This window comes from Notechis scutatus, chromosome 1, assembly GCF_049901735.1.
Source record: "Notechis scutatus isolate UNSWTSFEM ecotype Mainland chromosome 1, rNotScu1.2, whole genome shotgun sequence".
NCBI classification, from domain to species: domain Eukaryota; kingdom Metazoa; phylum Chordata; class Lepidosauria; order Squamata; family Elapidae; genus Notechis; species Notechis scutatus.
The window spans coordinates 126,785,704-126,809,527 of NC_142009.1; the positions used below are offsets into that span (position 1 = coordinate 126,785,704).

General features: G+C 37.0%; 1 protein-coding gene across 2 annotated transcripts in view; it reads right to left on the reverse strand.

The window, feature by feature from the left end:
• Window positions 1-23,824, reverse strand: part of PRIM2 (DNA primase subunit 2) — a 99,304-nt gene that overhangs the window by 30,026 nt on the left and 45,454 nt on the right. For both annotated transcript variants that reach the window (XM_087945399.1, XM_026665234.2), the window contains 3 exons: window positions 6,217-6,284; window positions 3,742-3,814; window positions 1,627-1,812 (listed from right to left, as the gene is read on the reverse strand). In XM_087945399.1, coding sequence (XP_087801525.1) covers window positions 1,627-1,812; window positions 3,742-3,814; window positions 6,217-6,284 — 327 coding nt within the window. The remainder of the gene's footprint in view (window positions 1-1,626; window positions 1,813-3,741; window positions 3,815-6,216; window positions 6,285-23,824) is intronic.

The window sequence follows — 23,824 nt, forward strand, 5'->3', positions numbered from 1 at the left end:
CATTTTATACTAGTTAGAACTTCTAAACCTGGAGATTATTTGAGTTTACTTGTCAAATGTTACCTCAAAGACTTAATTTTTTTTAAATTTCAAATCTTTTAACCACTGAACAACTTGAAATTGTAGATTACTAGAGAAGCCTGAAATTGCTACGCTTCAAACACACTGTATTCTCCAGAATTGGCAAACAATTATTATCTCCTGTAAAGTTAGAAGTTAGACAGTGCCTGGTGATAACAATAAAATCCAATTATATTTGTCTGCCAGCACAGAGAACAACTTTACCAAGACAGATTCTCCATCCACCCTGTCCATCTAAGATTTCTTAAAAACTGTTTTGAATAATCATCACATATGATAAAACGTTCTTCCTTTGTTGTAGCATTTCAAATTTTTAGGAAGAATAATTATTTCTATTTGTGTTACCAGAATGTTTGAATCCAGATATGGTTGTTTTATAATGAAAAATCTGTTTTACTTCAAGATGTATTTATTTGAACCCAAATTACAGACTTGGGGAATTTGTATGTAAGAATCAAATCATTTGTGTGGCCTATAAACTCTGTAAATAAGAGGGATGGATGGATGGATGGATGGATGGAGGAAGGAAGGAAGGAAGGAAGGAAGGAGGGAGGGAAAGAAGGTCAGACTTGCTATCTACAAGGCCACGTTCTCATGGTTTATCTTCCTATTGCGGTCAGGAAGAGAAAATTGCTAAAGATTCTTTCTCTGGGGGACTATCGCCTACACAGAACTCAGCAAAAGAACCTTCTTGGCAATGATTGTCTTTGAAACAGATGACTCCTTGATATCCAAGCATCCTCCACCTTATTTGGCTTTTGAAGGGACCTGAAGGGACCTGCCACAAAGAGGGAGTCAACCTATTTTCCAAAGCACCAGAAGGCAGGATAAGAAGCGATGGATGGAAACTAATAAGGAAAGAACCAACCTAGAACTAAGGAGAAATTTCCTGACAGAACAATTAACCAGTGAAACCGCTTGCCTCCAGAAGTTGTGGATGTTCCAGCACTGCAGGTTTTTAAGAAGAGATTGGATAGCCATTTGTCCAGAATGGTATAGGACCTCCTACTTGTGCATAGGGTTGGACTAAGGTCCCTTCCAACTCTGTTATTCTGTATTCAAAAGACTCAGCTGTTTAAGAAGCCGTTTGAGGATATGAACATTTGGCCCAGCACTATGCAATGGCCCTGTTATGGTTTGTGGGAAGTCCATGTTTTAGATTTTTTTATTTTCATACTTACTATAGCATTCTGTAAGCCACTTAAGAGTCTCTGGGTATCAAGCAGTAGAGAAGCATTAGTAAATAAATAAGATAAATATTGATGTCACTACATCATTGTTTTTCAACATAATAAATAATTCCTATTTTCTTTTTGTAATCTTCGTAAACATAAAGTAAACTAACCATACAAACTTATAATGAGAAAAGAATCCTGATGATATCCAACTGTGCAGAGACGATGTGAAAGTAACTGCAGCTTTTGTCTTTAGTGTTTATGTAAACTAAACAGATGTTTTAGTGTGCACGGACATTGCTTGTGGACTCTAGAAGTGTTCCGAAGAGAACTGTTAAGAAGTGAGCATTGCTCTCGCCAACCAATTTACCTTGTCTGCGTCTACTTTTCCTCTGATGAATTCAGATTTCCAGAACTGCAGAGCTTGCTCTAGTGTTAAACCAATGCCCTTGAGAAATAAGCCATATTGCATACGGCCTCCATGACGAAGATGATGGTTATCACGCAGAGCTTTGTGAAGCTGGCGCATGCAGAGAGGAAATGATTTAACCGAAAGCTGTAACAAGAAAACTTGGATTAATGATCTGCTGACTACATTAACTTACAGGCTGTATTTTGATCACCAACCAGAAAGGTGAAGAGTTTGAGAAGAGAATATTTGCATACAGTAGACTACAGGGATGAAGGGAAAACTCTATTTCACAATTTCAATATACTGTCAGCATTTATTTCTAGGTTTTCTTTTTGTGCAAATTCAAGAATAAATGGAAAACAGATGTTAAAAGATATTAAAATTATATTAATTACAGTAAAAAGCATATGTCAGTATAAGTAATTAATCTAGAGTCTCATTCTATTTTGATAGCATCTTTACTATCCCTCTCTCTAATATATTTAAATTACTGTTACAGATGTCAGTTATCTGGAGCTCTTTTTCGATTCATTTAAAACTGTTTACCACATTTACTTAAAAGGAAGACAAGGTTAAATTTGATTGCCTACCACCAACACTAGGAAGCACTCATAGGGAAAAAAATATCAACACAGATAAACATTTCTGTGCATTTCTATGTCTGGCTTTCCTACTTTGTCAACTTTGATATCACCAATGTCAGCCAAACCAACTCCTGGCCTCCACGTATATGTGCATGCAACATATATGTGTACATCAGTGGTAGGATTCAATTTTTTTAAACTACCGGTTCTGTGGGCATGGCTTGGTGAGCGTGGCAGGAGGGAGGATACTTAAAATCTCCAGTCAGAGGTGGTATTTTCTGCAGGCATGATATTCCGCTCTGGAAAAAAAATCGGGGCCGGACAAAAGAGACCCCCCCGCCGCGCGCCTGGGGAGCGCCCGCTGCTTTCCCTCGCCGGGGCCGGGCGGCGGTGTGTTGCACGGAGGCTGGTCTGTGGCTGGCCCAGCTCCCTTTTCCTGCCGCTCAGCGGCCTCCGCTCGCACCGCCCGGGCTCCGCTCAGGTATCCGGCTGGGGCTGTCAGGAGTTGCTACCGCCGGCGCAGCTCCAGTCCCGCGTTGCCTCGGGAAGGGAAAGGCAAAACCAGGAGCCGCTGCTGCCGTTGCAAGCGCCGCCGCGGCTCTTCCTTTTGCCTTTCCCTTCCTGAGGCAACGCGGACTGGAGCGCGTGAGCCGCGCCAGCAACTCCTGACTCGGGCCTCCGAGGGGAGGGAAGGAGGAGAAGAAGGGGTGGGGGAAAGGAGGGGGCGATTCCCAAAAAAATCAGAATTCCGATTTTAATCGGAAGAATATCATGCCTGTTTCTGGTTCTCCGATCTGCTCAAAATTTCCATTACCAGTTTTCAGAACTGGTCAGAACCTGCTGAAAACCACCTCTGGTGTACATATATCCATTCCAAAAGAGGGCAGGGCCAACACAAAAATATACATTTTTCTTAACTGAACTAGCAACTGCTAATTAAAATTGATTTCTTGTAAAATAACACCCTATCACATGCAAATGCTAGCCATTTCGTCCCACAGAAATGCATACTGCAAAATATACACACCCACTTCTCCCTCCTTCCAGCAAAACAACAAGCAAATAACAAATATTGGCTGATAAGAAATATGAAGTAGGATTTTGAAACCAGATAAGTCCAAGAGATAAATTTTTCAGGCAGCCAAGTAGGGCATGGTCCTCTGACTACTACAGGAAATTGCAGAAACTTGAACTGCAGGAAATTGAACAAGGGAGAGGAAGGGATGCTTGGTTGATTGAAGAGGTAAAAGGATAACTTTGCTGTCTTACTACTATACAGCAGCAGCTGAGGAAAGGTGCTCCAGTGATGATATTCTGGTTTCCTCTTATTAGCTGTTGCCAGGGATTAGGGTTCAATGCCTGAACCCCTCACAAATCAGCATGGGCTCAGGTGAAAGGTTTGTTTACGTATGTTCCTGAGTGTTACTCATATTCTCTTCTTGTTTCATTATTTAGTTTAACTATAGTGAATTGGAGGCAATATACTCACAGCATCAATTTGTTCCAATGAAATTTTGCCCATTGCTTTTTCAATATTATAATCTGGGCCAACATATGCATGGCTATGATGTGGAAAAAGAAGAAAAGAAATAAATGTTATTTGTTGAATTTAAAAGGGCATTTTTGTTATTACCATGGGAATGAAAGGCCAAGTATTTTTGATTACATAAATTTTAAAAATAATATTTCAAAACTAATGTTCAAGAAATAAATATGTCTTTAAAATAATTCTTTCACCTTGGAGAAATTAAGACTTCTTCTTTACATAAAACATTTCTGATTACCAGAATAAATTATTTAGAAATATTTTTACTACACTTTAGAAGAACATTAGAGTTTAAATAGAAGCAGATTATTTGAACTCTAATGAATCATATGAAAACAATTGTTGAATACTTTTTTTGTAAAATTCAGGTATAATCTCTCAGATGTTTCTAATTAAGGAAGCCATAGAATAATAATCTTTTCTTGAATTTTTAAGCTGATTACATTACTTAGCAGTGTGAGGTATTAAAACACAAAGATAAATAATATGCAGCTATAGTTCCATTATTATGTTTTTCAAAAGGTTTTGAGTAAAGGGGAACATAAAGCGCCTTTTTCAAGGGCAAAATATAATTTTGTAAATGTGAGCCAATGATTACCTAAGGGAGAATTCTGAAGTGTTGACTGGAAACAGATGTTGCATGTCAACAATATTGCTAATTATCTGCCATGGCATGTTCATTATGTAAAAACACTCAAGTTACTTCCTCTTTGTGGAAGCAAGTATTGAAATAGTATCTTTGAAGATAAAGTTGCAATGAATCCATTGCCAAGTTAACCATTTGTAAATAAAAAGCTTATTAATATCTGATTTATTTATTTTTTTATTTAAAACACTTTTTATTGCCTTCCCCTGTAAATTCCATGGTTTGCAGAGTCTAAAGAACAGCAGAGTTCTCTTCTGTATATGAGCTCCTCACGCACCCTGTCCCCAGGATTAGTTTAGTTTACTTTATTATCATTGCACTTCGTACAATGAAATTAAATACCATCTTCAGTGTAGATTGTGACTATGAAAATAAACACAAACACACATTCTTCACATTTAGATAACAGATAACAGATAAACAGAGTTGGAAGGGACCTTATAGGTCATCTACTCCAACCCCCTGCCCAAGCGGGAGACCCTATATCATTTCTGACAAATCGCAGTCCAATCTCTTTTTGAAGGTCTCAAGTGATGGCGCTTCCACAACTTCCAACAGCAAGCTGTTCCATTGGTTGGTTGTTCTCACTGTCAGAAAGTTTCTCTTCTATACATTCTATACATTGAATTGAAAACCCCTGATATTGCATTAATATTGCACTATACACAGGCATGATATTCCCCTCTGAAAAAAAAATCTGAAAAGTAGCCAGGGGTGCCTTTTCCTTCTGACATTGCCCTCCTCCCCAAATCTAATCATCCCCCCCACCGCCGACAGGACCCTGGAGGCACCGGATCCTAATTATCAACGGCGGGAAGGGAGTAAAAAAAGAAAGGGAAAAAAAATCAGAATTGTTAATCAAGGGAGCTCCGGTTCCAGTCGCCGCTCCAAGCTCTTTTTTTTTTCCCCCCTCCGTGCGACTTCCCGCAGGAGAATTTTCCGGTAAATGAACATTGCTTTCGCTCTCCAGAGGGAGCTGCAGCCGTCTGGCTCTTTCCACACCTCCACGTCCCCGGTGGCAACATACAGTCATCCTTGCACCTTAGCTGAATAGCTCTGACCATTCACAACGAAGTCACACTTATCTCCGGGGGGCGGGAGGGAGACACACTCCATTAGAAGAAAAAGAAAGGGAAAGAGGCAAAACTTTTCAATGAGGTTCGTTTCCTTCCCGCATTCGCTCCCGCGTCTCCACCGCCCGCCCCGCACGCACTCTTTCGGGGCTGGCCAAGAGACCCCGCACTGCGCGCCAAGAAATCGCATACACAACACCAACACATACACACCCTTCCTTTCCAGCCGGTGATGTGGATCAGCTCCGGAGCTGGGCAGCTGCTTCCCTGCTCCTGACTCAGGGGGCCTCCGAGGGGAGGGGAAGGAAGAGAAGAAGGGGGAGAAAGGGTGGGGGGGGCAATGAAAAATCGGAATTCCGATTTTAGTCGGAAGAATATCATGTATGTATACAGTAAATACATTATACACTATACATTAGATTATTCTGCGGGCAGAGTAGATGGGCCCAGTTATGGAAAGAAGTAAAACAATCCCATTCTGCCTTTGGGCCAGAACACAGGGCTGATCGATCCATTAGGCGCAACACCCAGACCCTACAAAAATGTCTTCACATTTTTTTAATCCGAAAGAATAAAAATAAAATTTCCTCAGCTACTCAAACCAGAACTGATTTGTACAAATGAGTTAGACTGTGGGACTTCAGAAGTAATGGGCCCCGAAAGGTCCACTAAATTGAGGTTCTACTGTGTTTTCATTACCTGAGGTGATTGAGCAGGGGTTGAAGTCTCTCATCAGTTTGTACCATAGGCAGGGATCGTGCTGTTAGCTAAAAATGAACAAATACAAAAGGTCACTGAGGAGCAATAATGAACACACACACACACACACACACACACACCAGACGTGTACAGCATTATCCATGAGACAGAGAACTTAATTCCTAACTCATCAACTTGATACAGAGCATCAGCTTTTCACTATGCCTTTTATCTTCACTCTCTTTCCTGCTGATCTTGTCCTCAAGAAACAACAGACAGTATTGCTTTTCTGTCATTGTTACTATAACTCCCTCATGAAAGTTGGCCTGGGACTGAAATAATTTGTCTGTTACATCCCGTATAAGCATCTTTGTTTACCATTGATGCAAACAACAATATGAATTGTTAGTACTTAGTAATGTATGATGGACCAGACTGATGCTTAATAAATTGGATTTGGACTATATATTAGTACAAATCCTTACCAGTCACGCCAGTAAAAATGGATAAAAGAGATGCATCTGGTTGATTGATTTCAATACAAGTATGTTGTGCTTTCCAATGCTGATCGGGATTGTCTGATTAATAACAAGACAAGCAAAAAACAAGCTTGACCATTAACCACTTTCTTTGATAACTGACAACCCCATATTTTATTATGTATTTTGCTCCAAAGAAGAATAAAAATGCAGGGTCCTGGAACAATATTTCTGCATTTCACACTGCTCATGTCAAGATAATATATACACCATGTCTGTTAAAAAGTCAGAGATTCACAAATCACAAGAGAGACTACTGCATCAGCACCAAATCCTGTTAAGCAGCAATTATGATAATGAGCTATCATGTTTCAGTGTGATCATTTCTTTTTTTGTTAAATGCAAAGAAAAATAATACATAAAAATGCAGTTGAATTATTTGCATTCAGTTATTTCAAATCTTTCTTCATTCAGAAGATAAAAAATACACAATGCTACAAAATTGGTGGATTTCTCCCACCACTACAAATTAGTACAGGGTTGGGGTGGGGGAAGAGGATTTAAAGCACTTCCTCTTCTAGTTGTTCTTCCAGATTTTTTTGTCATTGCTGTTGTTGTTGTTCAGGTCATTTTTATTTCCAGCATCATAAACACAGAATGGTCTCAGAATTTTACCCACAGATCCTTTTAGATATTATGTGTCACATACTTCTGCTTTATTCAAACTGGAGCAAAGAAGCCTTTGCCAAACTCACACCCACCTACAAATCATGCTGGTTTTTAATGTTCAGCACCTTAGCTGGCACAAGTGGCTTGGGGCAATCGGAGTTGAGGTAAATCACAATTGCAAGACTCTAAACTGGAGGCAACTTATATCCAAGCATGTGCTAAGCATTCTACTCTCTTATACAAGGGTTACTTCAGCATATACCACTCTTCAGCTTTCAGCTCTTGCAAAAAAAATCCATAGTTCACTTTATCATGTAGTTTCTTTAAGTCAACAATATGTGATACATTTTCTTTCTCACATGCATATATTTTTCAGGGGAGATCTCTCTCTCTCTCTCTCTCTCCATAAAATTTGCTATTACAATAAGATGTTAGGGCTGGGAAAATGCAAGTCCCTCTGAATTTCTTGGAAGGATGGTAGTATCTCCCATATCAGAAAGCATTAAGGAAAAAAGAAAAAAAAACAGATAAATTTAATTATACAGAAAATCTAGAAAGAAATGCAGACTTTGCAATGGGTATGTGCTAATCAAGTCTATGTCTCTGTGTGAGTGTATGAGAGAGAGCACATGTGCATAGACACATGCATAACTTATATATGAGGTTGCACTGTTGAAATTAATTTGCCTGCATGTAATGCTTGATAAAAATATACAGTTTTCTATGTATGTTTACAAATTATATCTTCACAATTCATGCTCCAGGCTTAAAATTAAAAAAAAAAACATATAGCACTTTTGCTCAACAGTTAATATGCAATTTGAAATAGGTCACACTGAGTGATTGTTTGGCATGTAGTACCAAAAAATGATTGATCAAGAAACAACTACTTTGTTAATGTTGAAGCCAAATGTCACAATGCAAATGTTATGCAACCAGGGAAATCAATATTAGACCATGGTTTTGAATGCTGGTATGCTGCTACAACTAGATAGTTGACATTTCAATGCTGATCCATTTTTAGAATTTGATTTCAACCTTTAAGACCTTTTTGTTCTTGAGAAATACTGAAAATTAACCACTAGAAAAAAAGCTATATTTTAAGGCTGTACATTTCCAGATACTGGTGCTCAACTTCCATACTAATAAAAGTAATAGTATTCTCCTTTAAAGAATTGATTTGGGTTTTTGTTAAAGGAAAACCAGGATCTTTTATTATGAAGATAAATCAGATGGTTGAATAAGCAGCTTTAATACAAAGTTAAGAAGTATTCAAGCTTTGGTTTCTGCTGTCATTTCACAAAAAATATCAGCTGTCTGGAGTGCATAAGTATAATCTCAAAATCTCTCTTTAATCCAGAGAGAATTTTCAGCAGTTTGGATTCCAAATCCAACTGCCATTTCCTCATGCCTCCCATTGTGAGCATGGTGTCAGTTTGTCATTCCCTTTCAAGTTTCTTAATCTTCTGATTGAGTGGCTGGCTCCTAGACTAACAAAGAAAAGAAAATCAATGCATTTCAACTTTCTACAAATGCAAATCTGAACAGAAGCATAAGTACTGAGACAGAATTACTTATAGTAGTCTATGTGAGATTATTACTATTTACAATTTAATGATGACTGAGTATTTCAAAATAAAGGCTTAATTCCTAGTGGGCTTGATATTTGAGCCTAAGTAAATCAGCAAAAAGTTCCTCCTTGTCCTGCATTAGTAGATTTGGAACACAATTACTTCACAGACCCAATATAAAACTGCAATATGAAACCCACCCACAGAACAACCTACAGGAGAAATCTCATTATGAACAAAAATTGCATTCCATTATTATATTTCCATGTCACTCTTAACATGCTGCAAACCAATTTACGAATTAACATTCTGGACTATACCCATTGCTTTTCTTTCCAATCTGAAAAACACTTACAAAGCTTACTGTTTTATAACTCTATTTAATTCTAATAAAATTGTTCTTTTGGGTTTTTTATTTTAAAGTAGCTGTAAACACATTTCCTTAGAGCTTTAATTTTAAAAAACATTTTCATTGCAAAGTGTTTTTTTCCCTATAATTGAGTTTATGATTATTCTTGCCGTGTTTTCAAAACTGCAGGCTTGCTGTAGCTTACAGTTGCTAAAATTTCATTTAGCTTGTGATAAGATAGGGGGGAGGGAGGGAGGAAGGAAAGAAGGAAGGATGGATTAACTATATATATTTAAGATTAATTGCAATTTTCTAAAAATGGTATTAAATAAAGTAAATGCATGTAATTCAGGCTCCAGGTTATTTTTTCTAATGAAGAATTTTGTAAGGGAAATTCTTAGAAATATTGTAAAGATATTTATGAACCATAAATTCACACATAGAAATTCTATTAGTAGCACTGTCTGATTGTACTTGATTCATGGTTTTCCCCACATTCACTCTGTAGCTGTCCCTTCATCCTATTAATTAATGTTGAGGCAACATGTATTCTGAATTTGCAACACAAGTCCAAGCTTAATTACATACTAAGCACACACTTTTTGACTCATTCAGGTGTTTATATGAACACATGGACAACTCATAAGTAGAGGAAGAAGGATGCTCTCTACAATGATCAGTCCTTTTCCCCCCATCCTCAACGTTTAGTTCAGGAGCTAGCTAAAGGGAGCTGTACTTGAATTAGCTTGAACACAGTGCACAGTTACCAGCAATGTAAGGTCTCTTATTAAGATGAAAATGGCAGTCCACATTCAATCATATAGAACTATAGCTTTCCTTTTAAGACAACCTGCGTTTGTGTGTGTGTGTGTGTGTGTGTGTGCATAAATGGATGGAGGATGGAGAGAGTAGGAGTGTATCCGAAGCAAGACACCATAATCATCTTTATAAAGTCCTAATGGGAAAGTGGAAGAGTTGGATATGTGATAGTAGAAGAAAAGCTGTTAGCATTAAAACAAAATTGAAATGGTAGTAGCTTCTTGGGTACTGGAAAGCAAGTTCCATTTAGGGTAGGAAGCCTTTGTCTTGAATGATCCTGTGTAAATTAGGCCAGACTATTTGAATAAACTGTAATTCTAATAACAGGGTTTTAGTCATTTGTGAATTGAACTGTAATATAATACACAAATAAATATAAGAAAAAGGAATTAATAAACTAGGTATTTTTATGAATATGCATAAAAGTTGGGAACTGTAGTCATGACAAGCCACAGTGCAGTTTACCTTCTTTTAGAAAATTATTTTTTAAAATGTATGTTTTTATGTTGGCCTTTTCTAATGTATGGTAGTTTTGCGGGAAATGATTTTTAGTTCGATCTTTTATTGCATTTGTAGACCATTTCAGGAATTTTTTGCAATGAAAAGTAATATTAAAATACTGTAAATTAACATCTTACTGGCAGACCAGTTCTTATTTTGTAACAAGTCACTTCACTTCTGAATTCACTAACAAAGGATCAGGGTGTAAAGATTTTCAGATTCAGGAGTTGAATTTATACCTTTCATCTATTTCTATATATTTTTAGGATTTCTGAAAGCACACATAAGTCCGCAGTCTGCTTGTCAGCAGCCCAACAGGGTCTCTGTATTGATCAACATTCAGTCACCAACTTTTCTATTCAAAATATATACCTTTGATATTAATAAAACTAGGTGTTTATTTTGTCTGAACAAAAGAATATTCTAGAATACATGGATAATTTAGAGAATGGGTGGAAAGGAAATGTCACTTCCTATTTTATTCTAAAGGAATTAAGGATGAATTCAATAAAGCATTATCAACATGTCAATTCAATAAAGCATTATCCATATCAACACTAAATTCTCTTTAAGAAAAATAATAATCTTTTACTGCAAGACAGAGCTTTTAGAGAGACACTGGTACCACCAAAGCATCCCTTCTCAAAATACTGATGCAACCAAAATACTGATACAATTTTCTGTTGGGAAATCCAATGAACTGAACACTCCTGCATGAACACGTATATGGAAACACCTAGGAAAAGCTCTCAAGCAACTGTACCAAGGCCCTGGGGGACGTAGCTACCTCAAAAACTTCAAGCACAGATGCTTTGTTTACACCAAATGCATTTGAAAAGCTTTTCCTGTCATGCTTTTCATGGGACTATTACTGTAATTTTAATAGTCTATATTAAAACAACAGCTTTGTGTCACAGCAATCTAAAGGGGAACTTGCAGTTGCCAAAGTCCATCCAGTGTAAAAAAATTATATGTGCACAACAAAAAATATAATAAAATAAAAAATATTAATAAAAATACAAAATATTGTAAAAGACCCAAGACCGGAGTAAATTCGGTCAGCAGGGAAGTAAATGAATAGAAGTAAATGAATAGAATCTTAGATATTTTAAAAGCCAAAAAACCCACACAAAAAACCCTGAAAAATAGCACACACACAAAAAAAAGCCCAATGCCATGGGTATCATGCAGAAAAATAAAATAGGAGGTCACTCAAAGAAGAACTCTGAAACTCTGAACTCCTGCTTTCAGGCTATGTGGGAACATATATATGTTTCTGTCATGGCAACAATACTGTTGTCTCCGGGTTTGGTATGCCAAAATAGTCTCTATTTAAATATCAACCCAATCTGAACCTACTTTGCTTTCTTGAGATCAGCAATATGCTGTTGATGGAAACATACATATCTAAAAATCTGCAAGGGCAATGTCATTTACTCTTGGGTTTAAAAAAAAATACTTCAAATATTTGACAAATAGAATTTTCAAGCCAAGAAAAAAGTTTTAAATGTTAGAGAGTTCAAAATACATTGATGCAAAGCATATTTTATTTTAGGAAGCAAGGATAAATAGGAAGATTCTTGCTAAACCAAGATAACAAGCTGTCATTTCAAAGAAAGTAAACAGTTATTAATGCACAATGTCTTATTTTGAAATTTAACAATTTTATCTCGTTGTTTCTAGCCCAAGTACCAAAACTAATCATTATTTTAAGCATAACAGAATACATATTATTTCCTCTTCGTATGTAGCAAATGTTAGTAGGTTTAGAAATGTAAGCAATAATTAGATAAAGATTCAGTATGTTCTATTCCACAAATGTCTTTACTGTAGTCTTAAAATAAAAAAAAGCTTCCGTCAAGAGAGATGGAACCTGCAAGTATAATAATTAAAATAGGTTCAGGAATTCCTTGTATGCAGTTTGTCACAACGAACACATTTTGTTCTGAAACTGCCTGTGTGATGGACAGTGAAGTAACACAATTTGCATTTAATAGATTTAAATAAGGCTGAATAAATCTTCACCTTTATGTGACAAGCAGTCAAGACTGACAAGTAATGGTAGGCAGGTAAAAGTAAATGAATAGAAATTTGAATTGCCCTTGCCACTTATCTTGGTCTTGTATGTCGTGAATCCAGCTCAGGAGGGAGGCATCCTGAATTTCACTATTCAGCCACTAAATGAAACTGTCTCCCTCAAAATGATAGTTCCACTATAGCAGTGATTCGTATCCTCATTTTAATTAACCTAATGGTCTATTCACCCACAATACTTGGAGGTCTTTTTCATTACCCTGAATTAACATTTTCTTTCCATTAAATATCAGATAAAAGATACCAATTGCATGCCTGGTTTACAATTCATTTAATCAGTACCATTTTTTAAAAACTCAGAAATAGCAACACTCAAAGACCAGAATGTATAATGGCCAGATTACTAATAAACCAAAAAGAACACAAAAGGAAAGAGACAGATACTGAATCTTATTATAGAATAATTTTTCGTTAACCACACTACAGTTCTAAATCCATTGTCAATATTCTAAAAGTATATAATGGTAGTGTTATTTTAGTAAATAAAGTACTGTATTATCGCAGTAGATGTGACATTAAAAAAACTCTCCATTTTTTAATACTTTAGCGATTTTTTCCTCAAAGAAAGGATATGGAACTTTTTCTAATCAAGGTTTAGATTTTTCAAGTATGATGTTAGTTCAGATTCATTATTATCTAAAAATAGTAATGTATTTTTCATCTTTGCCTCGCTTGGAGCTGTCACCCTGCTTTCCAACATTCCTTGCCATTACTTTGCACCATACTTTAAATATAAAGTAATATTTAACAATATACAGTACTTTAAATTTGGGCTCATATGATTCAGAATAATCAAGAAGGTGCATCGAAAAATACATTAGATACACAATATCTATCTTTTCCCTAACAGCATCTAATGCTCTCCTCCCATAACTGATAGGTTCTCATGCAACAGTGTTTTGGACAGATACCAGATCTATTAACTTGAAGTCCGAGAATTCCAAAGCCAGCGCAGCTCTTTGCTGTGAAGGCTGGGAATTGCTCTGCTTAGGAAACACTGCTATGAAAAGTTTCATTAGAGATATGATTTATACATATCAGACACATTTCTCTTACTGTTTATAGATAGCTCAGACTCCCCAGGGATCCATCATCATTTGCCATATCTGATTATGGTCAAGAAAAGACACCAAATTTTGTGAGTCTCTTAATATTCACATTGTTGTGTACATTATTATAAAAATATCTTGAGAAGCATAACGGATAAGGATTATGAACAAAAAACCTCAATTAAGTTGCCTTTGCTGGAATGCTCTGGTTTTGAGGAACCAAAAGGACTGTTCAGCCTGGCAATCAGCACAAAGATGAATGCGTTGTTTCAAATTTTCAAAAAGCTAGTTGAATTCCTTACTCGAAACTTCAGTGAAATAATGCTATAGCTACAAATTAAGGAGACATGTACTTGGAAGTCAGAGATGTAATTCTGTCTTTCTCTGCAACTTATGAGACTGGCTAAAGTGGTAACTCACTTGATAAAGTTCAAGAAAAAATTATTATGAGCCAGCAAGCAATTTATCTCATGTGCAAGGATACATTAAGGCCATTTCTCTCGTCAAAAAAGTAAGAGTGGTAGTCCAACCAAGATAGGAATTGCCTCTTAATTTCATCGCTTCAGTACAGATATTTTAAATTAAACATCAAAAGAGTGATAATTTAAAATAAATATCAAAGTAATATAGTATGACAAATATTAATACATTTTTGTTTGTTTCACAATTGTTATTTTTGCCATTGGTGCGAAAATTAAGTCATTCATTATAACATTGATTGATAAGCTGTGTATCTCACTGCCGCAGAATACAAAGAAGAGGAGGGTTACTTGGCGGGGGAATGGACCAGATAGGCTTTAGAGATTGCATCTAGTAGTATCCACCAGTGGTCCCCTGGAATGCAAGAGTGAAATTCTTCCAACATATTTTAAAATTTAAGTAATATTTAACAATATACTTCTTTTCCAGTCCCAGGTACACCAGCTAGGGTCGGAGGATAGTCTGGATGCCAAAGTAATGTGCTTGTATATATGTGTTGGGGAAATTTCCAGTAATTTGTTTGTGTAATGTATAAAGCCCTTGGTCTGATCCAGCATATTGCCTTTATGCTCTGGTGTTATTGCAGATGAAGGGGAATGCTGCATACATAAAGTTTTTATTGAAAACCCGCGACAATCTATTTCCTGTCTGTTCAAGTTTTCCAGCATATTCTTACACATATTTATTTAGAAAGAAACTGTTATGGCATGTTCTAGACAGGTTCATAAAGCTGTAGGTTTAAATATATTTTTATATCCTTGAGCACTGCTTCATCCACTCCATTTGGCCCAGTGAGTTTTTAATAACCACAAGTTTCATTTATTTTTATGATAGGTTCAATAACCTGACTCGCAAAAGATGTTCTGTCACAGAGCAATGTTTCCAAATTGTGCTGTGGTGCTCCAGGATGCTGCAACAAGCTCACTGGGGCACTGTGGGATATTTTAGATTTTTGAGGGAAACAAAGCAATATCCAACATCTGTCGGACAATGCACGAAGTATTCGCTTGAGGTGGTTCACAGTTTTAGCCTAAGGGCCATATGAAAAAAAAAATGCTCTAAACCAAGAACATTTGCCATAGAGCATAATTTAGAAACCATAATAGCTTGTCTCACACATAAAGCTAAATCAAAATTAAACAAATCGCTTTATATGCAAATGAAGCCACTAGCAAAAAATAATTAAATGCTATAAACACAATTTTGATTAAAAAAAAGTATAAAACAGTTAAAATCACATCAATTAAATGAAAAGGTCTGGTTAAAAACAAGGTTTTAAATCCTTTCCTAAAAGCAGAAAGGTCACTCATTCCATATTTTCCATAAAAGGCTCTCTCCTGTGTGCTGGACTAATAGAACTTGAAAAGTTAGTGCATTTTCAAGAGGATTTAATATCCAGACAAGCTCGTACTGAAATACACTCTGCCTAACATAATTAAATATCAGCCACTTTTGCTTTTAAGGTCAAAAACAGAAACTGAAATTGTGCCAGGAAAATAAGTGACATCCAGGGTACAACTTTCTAACGTGCATGTAATACATTACAATATTTGTACCAATCAGCCAAAAAACACTTCTATTAGCTGAAGCTTGCAGCCTGTTCTAAAAAGATGCCCCTCACAATTTTGCAGTCAGGAATATAAGTCAGGCATGGGTGACTGGTGAATACTATCCAGCTTAGCAATGATATCAGCTAATAATTATAATTATGCAAAGTAAGCTAAACTCCAAACCAAGAACCTAGTTTCCTACTGACCAATGATGTGTCCACCTTACGGGATTTAAATGATGGTTTGTTCACGTTCATCTAACTAAAATCATGCTAGCTATTCCATGTATAAGTAAATTCCAACATTAAGCGCGAAACATTTATTTTTGTTGATAAAGACCTTTGCCTTCAACTGTAACCATCATGGCAGGATAAATCCCATCGTGTGAAGACCTTTTCTCTCAGAAGCTTTTTGGTTTATATTTCCTGCTTTGCCTCCCTGTCTTAGTATAGGTAGTCCTTGATTTATATTTAGTGACTGTTTGAAGTTATAGCAGCACTGAAAAAAGTAATTTATAGCCGTCTTTCACATTTACAACCATTGCATTATCTCCATGGTCATGTGATCAAAATTCGGGTGCTTTGCAACTAGCTCATATTGATGACACTTGCAGTGTCCTGAGGTCATGTGATCTTCTGACAATGGAAATGTCAAATTCACATAACAATTGTGTTACTACCGTAATTTAACTGCAGTGATCCACTTAACAGCTGTGACAAGAAAGGTTGAAAAATGGGGCACAACTCGCTTAACAACTGTCTTCCTTAGCAACAGAAACTTTGGGCTCAATTGTGGTCATTTATCGAGGACTACCTGTATAGTCACTTGGTGCTTATTATAATCATCTATGTTCTAAGATAATGCCTTTACCTAATGCCTTCCCTGCTAACCCCAGCATATGAGAGGGACAGGAATCCCACAGCCTGTGTGCTTTACTGGCAAGAAGAAAGTGAGCAGAGAGTAAAAATGGAATTAAAATGTACAGGGCCATCTTCTGGCTCTTGTAGTTTATGTGAACGTAACTAGATAAATCAGCTCCTTTCCTTTTAAGGGGTGGGGGCAGGGGTGGGCTTCAAAAATTTTAGCAACCAGTTCTCTGCCCAGTTGCTGGGTGGGTGTGGTCATGGTAGGCGTGGCCTAGTCAGCCTCCTGCACCATGGCAGGGGGGTATTTTTGTCCTAGGCTCCGGAGGTTTTCCTCGAGCCTCCAGGAGGGCGAAAACGGCCTCCCCAGGTTCTGGAGGCCCTCTGGAGGCAGGAAACAGGTCCGTTTCTGGCCTTCTGGAGCCTCCAGGAGGCTCATTTTTCACCCTCCCCGAGCCTCCGCGCAGGGCCTGCACTTACCTGGCAACCAAAACGGGCGAACCGGTTGCTAATTTTATCATTTTTAATGACTGGTTCAGCGAACCGGCAAATCCCAACCCTGGCTGGCCCTGTCCCGCCCCTCCCTTCCCAGGAATCCTCATATGGCCTGTTTTGGATGCCAGGTAAGTGCAGGGCCGAACCAGTAGCAGCCCATCCCTGGGTGGGGGGTAGTTAAGACCAGAATTACAAATTTTAAATCAACTATTAAGAAAAAGAGACTGTAAGAATTCCTTTACAGCTTCAGGCAATCACATATAAAAATCAATGGTAAACGAAATAAAAATACAATACACTAAAATCACGAATAGCACCTTAAAAGAATCTCACCTAAAAAGTCATAAAGCTTGAGAGGATTCATAAAGGTCTGAGGTATCTGTTGCTCAAAGATCTCAAGAGGCATCAACTATACAATCAATGAGCTTGCATAGATCAAGACTACGGAAAAATAGAAAATAATATTTCATAATATAACCAGCTAGATTATTTTAGGTATTAGGTACTTCATGCACTTTTAGTATTATTGATCGCCCATTTAAATAAATTCTGTATGCCAGAAGTACATTACTAACGGAACCCAAGAAACATAAGTCAAAAGATTAAGGAAATAGTAAGGGGAAGCCTGTTTTGTATATTTTAATCAACACATATGCTGCATAAACTCAGGCAATTAGTAATCATTATAACAATGAGAAAATGGAAATTAAATCCGCACATATTTCAGATTGAACAAAGGCTGTAAATTGAACAGGAAAAGGGAGCATCACAAACACATAAGTATCAATCTTTAATATCAGTATAAATCTGGGATAAAACATTTTAATAAACTATTAGAATGATAATCACCTCTAAAAAACATCTTTAGGTGCCAACTATTGTAAGTTCAAAGAATCTGAAATCTTTCAATAACAGTGTTTTTTGCAAAATATTTATATAATGATTTGGAGTAAGCCTCTCTGACTTCAATTATTCAGAGCAATTGAAAAATTATATATGATACCATACAAGTGGACTTCTGCTTAGCCAATAAAATTTCACATCATCTCTGCCAAAATCTCCATATCCATCCCTGGAGCGCCTCCCAACTTCCAAAATTGAATTGGGTGGAAGGAAAGTGACACCATTGGATACAATTCTTAGATCTCAAAATTCAAATATTTATTTCTAAATGAAATACTATTAAAAAGCAAAGAATCAAGATGATGATAATGTTATCCATTCAGTCAGGTCCAACTTTTGGTGATTCTATGGACCAGGTCTCTCCATATCTTCCAATCTTATAGTAAAAGAATCAAGGTCCTTATATAAAAGGGCAACATTTTAAGAAATTGAAATTTTATGTAAAATTTTTGTATATTGTTCTATTCTGAGCAAAAATATTTGATAGTAACCTTGTCATACAGGTTTTAATTACCGTATATACTCGAGTATAAGTCGACCCGAATATAAGCCGAGGCACCTAATTTTACACAAAAAACTGGGAAAACTTATTGACTCGAGTATAAGCCAGGTGGGAAATGCAGCAGCTACTGGTAAATTTCAAAATAAAAATAATTAATTTGGGAAACGATCTCACTATCATGAAAGGTTTAATTGATTCACTAACCCAAAAGAAGAAGATGATGATGACAGCGGGAGGCAGGAGTCACTCTCTTCCCCTCCCTCGGAGGCCCCTGAGTCAGGAGTCACTACCGCCGGCGCGGCCCCAGTCCCGGCGCTCGGGAAGGGAAAGGCAAAGCGCTTTTTGCCTTTCCCTTCCCGGCTGGGCTGTTGGGAGTCGCTGCCGCCGGAGGCCGCGACTCCACACCATTTTTTCCAGAGGGGAATTTGACTCGAGTATAAGTCGAGGGGATTTTTTCAGCACAAAAATGGGCTGAAAAACTAGGCTTATACTCGAGTATATACAGTATTTTGTCAATTTTTTTGCAAGACTATATATCTCATTGATTTGTGGTTCCCAATGACTTCTTGATATGCACTATGTACTTTTAATTACAAAACAAAATCTGAAACCATGGTATAAAAATATCTAAACAATGAGTTATTCTTTTCATGTTTATCAGGTAAAACAATAAAACCAACTGTGTTTTTTTTTGTAAAAAAAGATTATCCATTCTTTATAAACATATTATTACGCCAGCACATTCTAACTCTGTGTACTATTTTTAGCTTTATTATCTTTCTTAAATTAGTTTCACAGAATTTCCAAATCATATTTTAATAATATCAAAATGAAGATTCTTTAAAAATATTATAAAATAGTATTTATTTTATTTTCACCTGCCTTGCTAAGGGAAATAGCCAAGTAATCTTTATAATTCCTTCAGTTGTTCCATGTGAGTTAAAGAAGTTTTGAAGTCTCTAGTTTATTACAATTGACATTGCATCATAATCAACCAGCCCAACGACTACAACATGCTACAGTCATTTTCAGTTATTTTACTTCAGAAAGTCATTAGAAGCTTAATGTTAAGCTCAGTTTTTGAAATAGAACCAATGTAATGTTATAGCTAAATCAATGATAGCCCTTCTAAAAAGAATTGTGTGGTAAATCCACTTTGTTCTTTAACAGCTTGCCATCTGTGAACATTTCCACCAGTTAAAAACAAATGGTTGACTGAAATGAAACCATTAGAATTAATATAGATTGTATGTGACAGATGGCTTGTTTATGTAACAGTTCCAAGGAACATATTTGTTAACAACTTCTTTTAAGTTGCCACTGTTGTCTACAGCCTAACAAAATATCTAAACCACCCTATCGTACTTATTTTTCCTTTAACTATATATAAGGGTACACCTAAAGGCAATAAGAATCTTTGGCAAAGCTTAGAAACCCAAATATATAAGTCCTCAACTTATGACTATTGCTGAGCCCAAAATTTCTGCTGTTAAGCAAGACATTTGTTAAGTGAGCTTTGCCCCATTTTATGACTTTTCTTACCACAATCGATAAGTGAATCATTGTAATTCTTTAAGTTAGTAACAAGATTGTTAAGTGAATATGGCTTCCTCATTTGCTCGTCAGAAGGTTGCAAAAGGTGATCACATGACCCCAGGACACTGCAATTGTCATAAATACATGTCAGTTACCAATTCTGATCATGTGACCACGGGGAGGTCGCAACAGTCATAAGTGTGAAAAATGATTGTAGGTCACTTTTTTTCAGTGCTGTTATAACTTTGAATGGTCACTAAACTAACTGTTGTACATTGAGGATTTCCTACATATCTTATCTGATACATAAAAAATCCACTTTTAGAATTACAGAATCCATTTAACATCTTTGCATTCTGGAAAAATAGATGAACAAGAAACTAATTCTACCCTTGTTACCACCCAGCTTGCATTTGTTAAGAATGAGAATTTACTGGCAACTCCAGAAGTAAGCAAACTTGAGTTGCCATCAAGCAATGCAAATAGTTCAGTGTTTGCAATTCCCATAATGCCAGTGATCAAAACAGGTATTTCATTTGCTTAATCAGAAAGATAATCTTCCACTTCAGAACATGCATGGTAGCTTCCATCCTAATGTTATAGTGTTATGCCACAATCAATTATCCTTGAGACAAGCTTAAATCAAATTCATATACCCTTATCAAACTAATAATGCACTCAATTCTCAATTAGCTACAATTGTATACACCAGAGGTCTCCAAACTTGGCAACTTTAAGACTTGTGGACTTCAACTCCGAGAATTCTCCATCCAGCAAAGCTGGCTGAGGAATGCTAGGAGTTGAAGTCCACAAGTCTTAAAGTTGCCAAGTTTGGTGACCCCGGTATACACAATCATAAGTAATATTTTCACAAAAAATATTTATATTTCTGAATACAATATACAGCTATACCTGCTGCTACAATTTCTGTTCCTAAGCTTTATAACTGTCTCAGACAAAATTCTTACAGAGCATGCAGACAAGATAGTTTGCTAACTAAGCATATGTAAATAGTTTTCCACTGCCTTCACCTGGCTTACTTTACTGATTTCCAGAATGTCATCTACAGTATAAGCCTAAAATATCATGGTGGTCTTCTTGCCCAGTGGTTCTTAACCTGGGTGATATTGCTTTCCAGGGGGCGATTTCATTTTTCAGGGGGGCGATGGAACAAAAAGGGGTGACACGAGGGCGAAGGAACAAAAGGGGGCAATATGGGGGCGATGGAGCGAGAAGTTTTGGGGACACTTTTCAGACTTTTTTTGTACAGTGAACCGCTGTATGTCTGTCGTACAAAAACATCAGATTGCTTGCTATTAGTGGATTGAACTGTGTTTTAAAATGTTCCTCCAGCTAGCTTCAGTACAGAACGCCGTACATATGTGAATACGCATCGCTCATCTTCATGCGCATTGTGCAGCAGCCTCTATCACTCTACCCATACAGTGGCGCGCCATTGGCCAGAATGGGCAGTGATGGAGGGGTGAGCACTTCTTTAGAAACATTGCATGCTGAGTGACTGTCCCCTGTAATGTCAACGTAACTGTTGAAACTAGGTTTATCGATGTCTATGTGTGTTTTATAGTGTTCCAGTGCAGTCGAAAATTTAATTTGCAGTTAGTGCCTTTCATTTTGAAGACTACTCAATATGTCCGAGAAGAGGAAGTGTCGCCAATATTCGATGGAATACCTAAAATTGGGATTCATTCCATCTCCTTCCAATGTACAGCTTCCATTTTGTCTTCTTTGTGAGAAAACATTTTCAAATGAAGCGATGAAGCCTTCCTGACTGAAAGACCATTTGGTAAGAATTCATTCGGATAAAGCCGACAAACCAGTATCATTTTCCAATCCTTAAAGGCCAAGTTTGAGGGTCGCAGCACTGTTGAGAAGTTATTTGGAAAATTGTCACTCAACATCGACAAGGGGATCATTTGTTCCTATGAAGTATCTTTGTTGATAGCAAAATGTGGTAAACCTCACACTATCGGAGAAACGCTGATTTTACCAGCAGTGAAACAGATTGTTGCCACCATGTTGGGGCCCAGTGCAAGCACTGTCACGCAATCAATTCCTTTGAGCAATGACACCGTATCAAAAAGAATTGATGAAATGGCTGCTGATGTGGAAGAAAGGCTTATTGACACCTTGAAAAGAACAGAATTCATGATGCAGATTGATGAGTCAACAATTCATGAAAATGAAGCCTTGTTATTGGCTTATGTCTGTTTCATCATCGGAAATGAAGACATTGGAAAAGAACTGTTATTTGCTCGAAATTTAGCCACCGACACAAAAGGTTCTTCAATATTTAAAAAGGTTGAAGAGTTTTTTAATGAGAAAACATCCCTTTGGCAAACGTCGTGGCATGTGCAACCGACGGAGCTGCATCCATGGTTGGCTGATATTGTGGATTTCAAGCTCATCTAAAATTGGTTGTACCTGGAGTTATGACTGTCCATTGCGTTGTTCATAGACAGCACCTTGTCTCAAAAAATTTGAGTGGCCGTTTGCACGAGTCTATACGTTACGTCATTAATGCTGTGAATAAAATTAAGTCAAATGCCTTGAACAATCGACTTTTTCACAAGCTTTGTGAAGAAAATGACGAGGAGTTTGAACGTCTCCTTTTGCACACCGAAGTAAGGTGGCTTTCAAAAGGAAAGTGTTCGTGGCGATTCCACGAACTTTTTGACACAGTTGTCGAATTTTTTAAATCCATTGATCCAAGTCTAAGCAGTTCTCTTAAACTTCAACGTCTGGATGTAGCTTATCTCACTGATGTTTTTGACAAGCTGAATGAAGTGAACATAAAGCTGCAAGGAGACAAAATCAATTTTCTTAAGGCCAAAGGAGTAATCAGCTCATTTATTTCCAAATTGGACTTCCTTGCAAGCAATATGAGTCGCCAGGAGCTGTATCAGTTCCCAAGCCTTGGTAATGAACGTCAACTCCAAGCAGAAGATTTGGATTTTTTTGCTGCCATTTGAAGCAACTAAAAGATATGGAAATCAGATTCTATGATCTGATAAATCTGGAAGTGCCCACTTGGGTGCTAAATCCTTTCACAGCAGACTTTGCACAACCTCATCCCAAACTGCAAGAACCACTGACATCTGAAATACGACTGTGAAGCCCAATCACATTTTCAAAGTTATGGCTACGAAGCTTTTTGGGTGAAAATGAGGAACACTTACCCAATATTGTGGGAGGAAGTTAAGTTGCTTCTTTTAGCCTTTCCTTCCACTTACTTAGTGGAGAGGGGCTTCAGCGCCATCCAACAGATCCTTTCTAAGTCAAGGAACATGTTGAAGATCACTGTGCGTGGCGATTTAAGAATGAGATTAACAAAAATGGTTCCAGACATCAAGAAATTGGCATCAGCTCACCAAGCAAAAGGCAGCCATTGATGTTCTTGTTTTGCTTTTTGTGTACATACATTTTCTTCATTAATAATTGTCTCAGCTATTATCGTTGTATTTGCTTGCATTGGATTTCACGTTCCAGTTTGAGTTTTCGTTTTCAAATTCTTGTTGTGCTCTGTAAAACATTTTGTGTGTCTCTTTGTATTGTACTTTTTTTAGCGTGCACTCCAGCTCAATATTATATTTTGGTTTCTCAGTTTTATGGTTTCAATTTTTGTTGTTGTGCTCTTCATGTAAACTTTTTGTGTAGATATATATATTTTTCTTCAATTTAGGCATTAAATTTGTCATTCTGATTTTTGTTGCTTTCCTTCTGTAAAAAT